Below are 9,366 nucleotides of genomic sequence, written 5' to 3' on the forward strand. Positions count from 1 at the left end.
GATCGGTGGTGAGGAGGCTTTTTTCTGCCAAGGGTAGAAGCTCAGCCAAAACCCTGTACAGCTTTAAAACGTTGGGGATTTTTTTTTTTTTTTTTTTTTTTTTTTAGCGGTATGCAGGCCTCTCACTGTTGTGGCCTCTCCCGTTGCGGAGCACAGGCTCCGATGTGCAGGCCCAGCAGCCATGGCTCACGGGCCCAGCCGCTCCGCGGCATGTGGGACCTTCCCGGACCGGGGCACGAACCCGTGTCCCCTGCATCGGCAGACGGACTCTCAACCACTGCGCCACCAGGGAAGCCCCAGTCTTTTGTTTTTAATGAACAAAATAGTAAACATCTGACCTGCCTGCTTCTCCAGTTAAAGCTCTAAGTGCCTGTCTTTTCAGCCTTCCTTTGCCCTCAGGGCTGGTACGTGGTGGGCCCATCATAGGCGCTCGGAGAACACAGGAAGGCTGGCTGGGCAGATGAGGAACTGATACTTTATATAATTAAAAGAAGGCTGTTTGATGTGCTGCTATGGCCTGATGCAGAAGACGGGCAAGAGGTTATATGAAGAAAGGAGCAGGGGGCGGGAGACAGGGTGAGGCCCAGAGGAAGCAAGAAATAGATAACTCAGGAGGGAAGGACCCAGGGGCCAGGAAAGGTCCTCTGGGCTCTGCCTCAAGTTGGTCCTTTTCAATTGGTTTCTTTCTAACCTGTCGACATGATTTACTGCCACAAAGTAAGTTATCACCGCCTTGGAGATCCCGATAAGCTCTTCCACATCTTAGTTCTCTCATCAAATTGTCGGGGGTCCCACACCAAGGAGACGGGAGTTGCCAGCCCTGAGCAGTGCCCCTTCCTGGCGATGCGGTAGGCGGCGGGCTGGGGGCGGCCCTCATCCCGGCCTGGACTCCCCTCTCCCGCTGCAGGCCCTGCCACCCTAGTTAGACGGCCACCACACAGCACCAAGAACTGTCACTTGCTGAGCAGCCAGCCTGCCAGGCCCCATGACAGGTATCGGATGTGGGGTTGTTTCTAATCCCTAAAGCAAGACTGCATGGTATCTATTAATACCCACGTTTTCCAGACGAGAGAGGTAAAGCTCAGGAGGCCATCTGTGGTGATCAAGGCCACGCACCCTGGGAGTGGCAGGGCACGTATTCAGTCCAGGCCTGTTGGGTGTGGAGCAGTGTTCCTTCCGATGCGCCATATACCACCCAGAAACAGCAGGAGGGGGAGAAGTGAGCTGAAGGGAGAGGCAGGGTCTCCGTCTCCTGTAGAAGTCCACCTTAGGCGGGTGTGAGATCCTTAGAGCGTCTTGTCCCCACAGTGAGCGGAGAATGGAGGTGCTGGTACTGAACGGGGCTGCGTGGTTTTCTTCTCGTTTCAGATTCTTTAAAATTCTGATGGAATCCATCAGAAAGAAGAATAGTAAAGCATCGGCTTTCAGAAGCGTAAACACGCGGAGAGCTACCCAGCGGGATCTAGACAACGAAGGCGAGTCGGAGAGGAGTCGGGTGAGCGAGTCCCCTGAGGGCCCCTTGGGGAGGGGGAGGGTCCAGGGCTGGGAAGCACATCGGATGGCGGCTCACGGAGTCAGTTCTCCTAGGACGGCTCTGTGACCATCCTCGGTACCCCTTGAGCCCCTTCCTGCTGTCGGCCCATCTCTCCACTTACCTTGGCGTTTATCCACTGTTCTGAGAGAGCCGGAAAGCAACACTTTCTTCTTGAGTGTGGCGGGCCACGTCGGGCAGCATAGTCTGCCTGGCCCTGGGTGAGGGCCCCAGGTCATCCATCTCTCTGCTCTCAGGGACCCCTCTGTCAGTGGGTTTTTTTCTCCTGAGGTTAGACTCAAAGTAATGGTACCCACTGAGGTCTTGGAAGTTCTTTTTCTGGTTTCGTTCACTCTGCCTTTGCCTTACCTAGGGCAGATGAATTGAGGCCCACGGAGTACTAGGCAAGGACCAGAGAGGCATTTTGAAGCCGGGAAGTTGGGCTACAGTGACGAAAAAGGATAGAGCCAGGGAAAAGCCCGTGGAGGCAAAACAGTCCAGGACTGATGGTACCTCATCCGCCAAGAGGCCCAGGAGCGGCGTGGGGCAGGTCCCTGGGTGTCTTCTGAGCCGGCGGTCGGTAGGGCTGTGCTGTGCTTGGACAGGGCCACAATGAAGACCGGTCCTGTCCCTTCCCGGCTCGGTGACCTCAGCTATGTCACCTCCTCTCTCTGGGCCTGTCTCGTCATCCCTAAAATGAGGGCGTGGCCTACCTAGAGAGAGAGAGTGCCAGGTCTCCTGCCCCGGGGTCTACCAGTTGGCTAGCTCAAGCACAGATGGGCATGGGATGTCTTTGAAAGGCTGCCCGGTCTTAATTCTCAGATCACCCAGAAGGAGACTACAGGGAACTAGGAACCAAGGCCAGGAGAAAGGTATAAATATTTGGCTTTTAAAATACCAAGACAACTCTTTCCCTTCATCTCCACCCATAACAAAAATACTTGGAATAACACCTTCTTTTCATGACTTGAAAAGCCTTGGCACTTCCTTTCTTTGGTTTCTTTTTTTTAAATGCAGGATTTTGCGAGTGGTGCGTGTAGAGATGGAGGGTGTGGAGAAGGAAGCGTGGGGTCCAGGGGTGGGTAGGGGGATGGAAGGTAGGTAGATGGATAGTTGGCAAGGTGATAGGTGGCTGAACGATGATGAGCGGATGGGTGGGTGGGCAGGTGGGTGGCTGGGTGAGTGTGGTGGGTGGAGAGATGGATTCACCAGGGTATTAGAGCTCATCATTCTCTTTCTTGTCCCCACACCCCAGGGAGAGCAGGAAGGCGACGAGGAAGAGGAGGGGCACATCGTGGACGCCGAAGCTGAGGAGGGAGACGCTGATGCCTCGGACGCCAAACGCAAGGAGAAACAAGAGGAGGAGGTGAGGGGACCCCTTTGTCACAGATGAGGGCTCGCCCCCTGGTGCATGAGGCCACGCCTGTGCGTCATGCTGGAACCATCAGGAGCCTTGCAGCAAGGCGGGCTGCCCAGCGCACCAGTGGACTGAGAAGGCGGTGCTCATGGGGTGGCGGGTGGGCAAGGGCTGGCCGTCCCTGCGTCTGAATCAGATTCGAGGACCCAGAGGCCTTTGGCAGGGGGAGGAAGTCGGGCCGCCTCCTGTCTTTGCCATGAAAATTCTTCCTTCTCCTGCCCGTTACTGGTCCTCCACTGCCATGGTTGCTGCCAGGACAGAGGGCGGTGTGGCAGGGCTGAGCGGCTCCACGGGTGCGAGAGCTAGAGGCGCGGGGCGGGGTTCAGCTCAGAGGAGGGGGCCCAGGGGCTGAGGGGCTGGCATCCCCAGGGGAAGCAAGGAAGACGGCGGCCGGGCCGACGGAGCAGGCAGGGCCGGGGTCAGCCAGCAGCTGAGGCTTCTGCAGGGGCACCTGTTGGGCAGGCCAAGTCCAAACGGCTGGTGGGGCCCGAGTGACGCGGCCTGTGCTCCGCTCCCCGCCAGGTCGACTACGAGAGTGAGGACGAGGAGGATGGCGAGGACGGCGAGGACCTGCAGGAGGAAGGGACCGTCCTCGGGGAAGGCACTCCCCAGGCCCAGGCGCAGGAGGAGGAGGGGGGCTCAGGCCCCGAGGAGGACTCGCTCCCCGCTGCCCCACTGGCGCAGCCGTGGAAGCCCACCCGCAGCCAGGAGCCCCAGGACGCCGAGGCGGTGGAGCGCCGGGTGCGGGCCGTGCGCGAGTGCCACCCGTTCATCGAGGACTACCAGTACGACACCCAGGACGGCCTGTGGTGCCAGGTCAGTGCCGGGGCGGCCACCGGCTGCTCTCGTCTCCACCCCGGGTCCCTTAAAGCGGCTGCTGACAGCTGGCACCTGCTACCCCCGGCCCTGGCCTCACACGTTCGCCTTGCACACCCTCGCGGGCCAGTCCTCTCTCTGCACGGGGATCTGAGCCACCAGACCCTACGGGTGCCTTCACGTTGTGCTTCAGGCCTCAGCACAACACGTGTCATAGAGACGGGCAGAGACACTTCACTCCTCACACCGCCTTCGTTCCTGGTCCCCAGCTTCAGCACTGCAGTGTTGCCTGAGAGACTCGGTGGCTTGGATGCCTGGACGTCTCTACACGCAGACTGGCGTTCTAGTCCTTTCCTTCGATCCGATTCATTGGTTCCTAAGTGGTAGCGTGGGTACGGAGCCTTGACCGGGGTTGCACCCGTGAAAGGACGCGTGTTGTGCTTTGTGGTGATTGAAAGGATATCAAGGGTGGTGTGAGTGGGTGTGATTTTCACCGTTCTCACCGACATCTGTGGAAACGTTGCTCTGCTGTTTCCTCCTCAGCGGACTGGAGGTGGCTGCCGTGTGGCCGCGAAGGCACCCAGCATTCACAGGCCCGGCCCGCCACCCGCTCACCCCAGCAGGGCCGCGGTGTTCCCTAGTGGGGCTCCGGAGGCGTCTCCCGGGGAGCCCGGGCAGTGGGTCTGGGGCGGCCCTCTCCCCGGCCCCAGCTCTCCCTCCTCTTGCAGGTGATGGTGAAACTCCCTCTCATCAAGGTCAACTTTGACATGAGCTCCCTGGTAGTGTCCCTGGCCCAGGGCGCCGTCGTCTACGCAACCAAGGGCATCACGAGGTGCCTCCTGAACGAAACCACCAACAGTAAGAACGAGAAGGAGCTCGTCTTAAACACAGAAGGCATCAACCTCCCGGAGCTGTTCAAGTACGCCGAGGTGCGTGGCCCCACTCCCTCCTGGGCTGTTCGCGCTCCCAGCCCAGGGTCCCCGAACCGAGTCTGCACCTCCCGGCCCACCTCCCGGGGATCCCTGATGCACGTGAGCCTGGTAAGGCTTGCAGTACGGAACCGGCTTAACTTTACGGAACCCAGAGTTTCCCAAATCGCTTTGAGTACAGTTTTTTCTCCTTGAAATTAAAACCTTCCCGAAGTAGACTCGTAAGAAGTAGTTTTCTGAGTCGCTGGCCTGGGGGCTGCTCACTTTACCGGGTGAAGGAGGCCCTGGGTGCAGAGGGGCCCCGCCCCGCCCCCCACGCCCGGCAGAGGCCTGTGCGCCCTGTTCCGCCTGCTCCCCCACCCTTTCCTCTGGGCTCTCTCCTGCTTCCCCCCCAGCTTCACGGAGCCTCCCCGAACCTTCCGAGGTGCTCTCGACCCGTGGGCGCGAGTTTTCCCCACAGAATTCTGAGTTGCCGGGACCAGCTCACTCTTCCCTGGTCTGCGCGCACCAAGCTGGCGAGGCTCTCCGGCCTCACACGCACCCCCCCGCCCCGCACAGCACTGCCCCACTAAGGCCCCTTCTGCCCCGGAGCCTCTCACAGGCTGCTTTCCCGGAGGACGCAGCAGGCAGAGCTCATGCCTCCCGAGAGCCGGCCACTGACAGGCCGAGCTCCGCGTCGTGCTCGTGGGATTTGTCCAGACGAGGCCAGGCAGGCCACCAGGGTCTCTGCTGTTGCCTCTGGGGGTGACCTGCCACAGTGCAGAACCACCGTGGGCCCCCCAGGGCAGCCGACCTGGAGCCCCAGGCCCCTGATAGGGCCCGGCTGACCCCCATGCAGCAGGCCCAGCCCTGCTCCCCATGCCTGGGGGAGGCGTTTGGGTCTCTGCTGAGGAACTTGCCTCGCCTACCAAGGGAAGCCTCTATCCTAGGAAACAGGTCTCTCCATTAAAGAGACAAACACCTTTCTTCCTGTTGACTGTAAAGCAGGTACCAAGTCATCCTCTAGCCCTGGTGATGATGAGACAGACCTTGGGGCCCGGCCAGCGTGCTGTTGGCAGCTCTGCCTACACTGTTTCCTTTCGCTAGTCCTGGGCCACCTCGCAACCACATTGTCATCAGCTGTGCTTGAGTGCCAGCCAAGCGGGGGAGTCGGCCTGGGGGGGGTGGTGTCCGCAGGAAGGGGCAGAAGGCCAGGCCCTCCAAACCAACCCCTCCCTCCTCCCCCAGGTCCTGGATTTGCGTCGCCTCTATTCCAATGACATCCATGCCATGGCCACCACGTACGGCATCGAGGCCGCGCTGCGGGTGATCGAGAAGGAGATCAAGGATGTGTTCGCCGTGTACGGTAAGAGGGGCTGCAGGCGGCGCTCGGGAGGTCCTGGGGTGTCAGTCCAGCTCCACAGGGAACCGAAATAGGGGCACGGTGAGCATGGAGCCCGTAGGGGATCCTCAGAACCGCCGTGGAGAGGGAGTCCCTTGTGGGTCAGTCCTGTCAGTCCCGTCCCCGAGGCCTCCTAGCGTGTTTCTCGTCCGCTGGCCTCTGAGGGAGAGTCTGCTTCCTCATCCTGCCTTCAGGGTTTCAGTTCCCAAGTGCAAACAGTGATGTAGGGTCTTGTGTCCTGCAAGGCTGCTTCCCGTGCTGCTGGATGGAAGTGGAGAGAGATGTAGTAATGGCGACCGGGGAGGGAGGGCTGCCCGCCGAGGTCGGGGGTTAGGGAGCTGAGTGAGTAGGTGACGGAGCTGGAGGGGGGCGCCCTCGTGTCAGCTGATGCGGCTGCCATCGTCCCCTCCTCACTGCTTAACCCTCCCTTCGGTTGCCGCCCGTGTGACAGGCATCGCCGTTGACCCCCGCCACCTCTCCCTGGTCGCTGACTACATGTGCTTCGAGGGTGTCTACAAGCCGCTGAACCGCTTTGGGATCCGGTCGAACTCCTCCCCGCTGCAGCAGATGACGTTTGAGACCAGCTTCCAGTTTCTGAAGCAGGCCACCATGATGGGTCAGTCGTGGGCAGGTGCCCTTGGCCTCCCCTCTCCTGAGTCTGCTCTGGGCAGATGGGCTCGTCCCTCGGGCACCTCTCCACACGCCTCACATGCAGGGGACATCTTGGCATCTCACTGCGGGAAGCAGCTGGCAGGGGCGGGCAGCAGATGGGAGAGCTGCTTCTGCCTTTTGGAGAAGAGGGAGAGGGTCTTCCTCTCTTTGAAACGCAGGAGCAGTGCGGCCTCGTTCCCGTCAGACCCTGAGCCTCAGCACCACCCCTCGTGGCCTCGGAGGTGCCCCACCCGCCCAGCCTCCGTGCTGAGTGCCGCCCCCCATCGCCTTCCACCACCCCTGACTTCTCCCTCAGCCAACTAACGAGCACTCTTGTGTCTCTCCCAGGATCCCACGATGAGCTGAGGTCGCCGTCAGCCTGCCTCGTGGTTGGGAAGGTCGTCAAGGGCGGGACAGGCCTCTTCGAGCTCAAGCAGCCCCTGAGATAGCAGCCCCTGCGCACTGGCCGCCTGGCCTGCCCGTCACAGGAGAGGACCGGGAGACCGGAGTCCCGGGCAGTTCATGGTGACGGTGCAGAGCCCGGCAGTGACTTCGGGGGGTCCAAAAAGCAGCCGGCCTCTGGGCTGGACTGGCTTCACCTGGAAAGTGGCTACATTGCTCATCCCTGCCCCTCCCCATCTCACGATGCACACGAGGTCCACCGAGTCCCCCGAGCCCCTCCGAGGCGGCCGGACCTCCCCCTGTGCTGCAGGAGGCCTTGGAGGTGGAACCCCTGGCCGCCCCCAGGGTAGGGGCGCGAGGTCTCAGTGCTGTGAGCAGCCAGTGACTGCAGGCAGGCTTCCTGCGGGCTCACGACGAGCGGGGGCCCTGCTGCTGCGTGGCCTGCCCCTTCTGGCCGCACCAGCCCCTGGGGACAGAGTTCCCAAAGAGGCCCCCGCTAAGGCTCTTTCTCTGGAACAAGCACAGGATGGTGGAGACCTCTACCCACCCAGCTTCCGTGCCTGGGGCAGAGCCCTGGCCCTGCTGGCATGTGGTTACGTGTCCTTCTGAACCAGATCAGCCCTGAGTCCGGGGCTGGTCTCTTCGGGGCCCCAGCAGCTCACCCCCAGACATAAAACCCTGGATCCCCAGCCAGGCTGTACCGCTTGAGCAAGTTGCCCGGCTGTCTTTCCCTAGCTCTGCTCTCAAGCCAGCACTGAGGCCTGCGTCCCTGTGCAGGCTCTGCTCCATCCGGGGTCATCTGGGCTCCCTTGACCTTTGGTACCAGCAGCAGGCGGCCCTGACATGGACAGAAAAATCAGAGGACTTGTGCCGAGGCTTTGTAAAACCAGACGCTGTTTCTATTTTTGTCTAATGTTATTCCAACTCAGGCTGAGTAATAAACATCACTGGAACTAGCTGTTGGGAGGAAAAAAGTCTAAAAGACTGCGGGCTTTTTGGTTTTGTTCTTTGCTCTTTGGTTTGTGGTTTCTACATCTGTGACTTGAGAGCCTGGGACTGGAATTACTCAGCGCAGTCACATCTCGGATTCCTCTTCCTGTTTTTTTGGCAGAGGACGTGGAGGGAGAGCTCAGCCCTGGCAGCCTCCCACTCTGACCCCTGCCTGGCCCTGTGGTGTCCCCCTTCCACAGCCAGCTTCTGGCCCTGAGGCCAGGAGAGCAGAAGCCAGTGGGAAGGAGGTAGCTATGTTTGTCTGGGCTGGAAAGGGAGGCCTCGCCTGGGGAGAGTCACCATGCTGCTCCCTCCAAGGTACGTGATGACAGAACCCAGCCTGTGTGTCCTGTGCCCACACTGGAGAAAACCTGGCAGAAACAGGGTTCACCTGGGACTTCCCTAGCGGGCCAGTGGTTAGGACTCCGCGCTTCCACTGCAGGGGGCGCAGGTTCGCTCCCTGGTTGGGGAACTAAGATTCTGCATGCTGCACAGCGCGGCCAAAAAAAAAACAAAACAAAAAGAAGAAATAGGGTTCAACCAGGGCTTGGGTACAGAGGATTATGGACAGTTCTGAGGGGCGCAGGAAGAAGGGTCAGGATGGAATCCACACCGCAGGTGAAGATGTGCTCTCTGGGTGTTAAAGGACCAATTTATAACCTGATAATCTCCACTCCTACTGGACTGTGGGAGAGGGTCTTCAGAGGAGGTCACAAGGTGCCCATTGGACAAATAAGCATGTGGTTACCTGGCCCTAGGGCTCGGCGTAAGCACTTGAGTGTCATGGCTCAGCCCCACCTGGGAACTGAGGGTGCGGAGGTGAAGAAGCGAGCCCCAGACGTGGGCAGGGCCGACGTGCTTGCTGAAATCAGACCCCTGACCTGCGTTGGGAGGGGGGTGATGGCCCCCTGCCCTTCCTGCCCGACCATCCATGCATGTCCTGGGCAGCTCCATTCTATGCGTGTTTCTCTCCTGGAGACCTACTCCTGGTTTGTAAGCAGACGTTCCAGGCTTGCACATCTTGGCCGACCAGGACTCCCTGTCTCCCCTATGGGATTTACACGCTCCCTTCAGCGCCACTCTTTGTTCAGCAGCCTCTGGGGGCGGGGGGTGCCTCCTTTGCCACTTAAGATGGCATGTCCTTTGGAATATTCTCAGTATTGGAAAGGCTCCTCTCTGAGGGCAAAGTTGATTTTTGGAGAGAGCCACAAGTAAGTCCAAGTCAAATCTGATGAAGAGAATAGGTCAA

At 60.0% G+C, this 9,366-nt stretch overlaps 1 protein-coding gene across 3 annotated transcripts in view; it reads left to right on the forward strand.

The window, feature by feature from the left end:
* POLR1A (RNA polymerase I subunit A) overlaps nucleotides 1–8,109 on the forward strand; it is a 76,433-nt gene extending 68,324 nt beyond the window's left edge. Inside the window, exons 28-34 of one of the 3 annotated variants that reach the window (XM_027129153.1) lie at nucleotides 1,369–1,495; nucleotides 2,787–2,897; nucleotides 3,471–3,764; nucleotides 4,493–4,693; nucleotides 5,921–6,038; nucleotides 6,526–6,690; nucleotides 7,074–8,109. In XM_027129153.1, the coding sequence (XP_026984954.1) occupies nucleotides 1,369–1,495; nucleotides 2,787–2,897; nucleotides 3,471–3,764; nucleotides 4,493–4,693; nucleotides 5,921–6,038; nucleotides 6,526–6,690; nucleotides 7,074–7,174 (1,117 nt within the window). In that variant the 3' untranslated portion in view covers nucleotides 7,175–8,109. Of the gene's footprint in view, nucleotides 1–1,368; nucleotides 1,496–2,353; nucleotides 2,404–2,786; nucleotides 2,899–3,470; nucleotides 3,765–4,033; nucleotides 4,337–4,492; nucleotides 4,694–5,920; nucleotides 6,039–6,525; nucleotides 6,691–7,073 lie in introns of those variants that run through there. The other 2 variants (XM_027129154.1, XM_027129155.1) reach the window with 2 other exon arrangements.
* The last annotated feature ends 1,257 nt before the right edge of the window (nucleotides 8,110–9,366 follow it).

Source organism: Aethalodelphis obliquidens, unplaced genomic scaffold, assembly GCF_003676395.1.
Source record: "Aethalodelphis obliquidens isolate GAN/ISIS:26980383/991018 unplaced genomic scaffold, ASM367639v1 scaffold35, whole genome shotgun sequence".
NCBI classification, from domain to species: domain Eukaryota; kingdom Metazoa; phylum Chordata; class Mammalia; order Artiodactyla; family Delphinidae; genus Aethalodelphis; species Aethalodelphis obliquidens.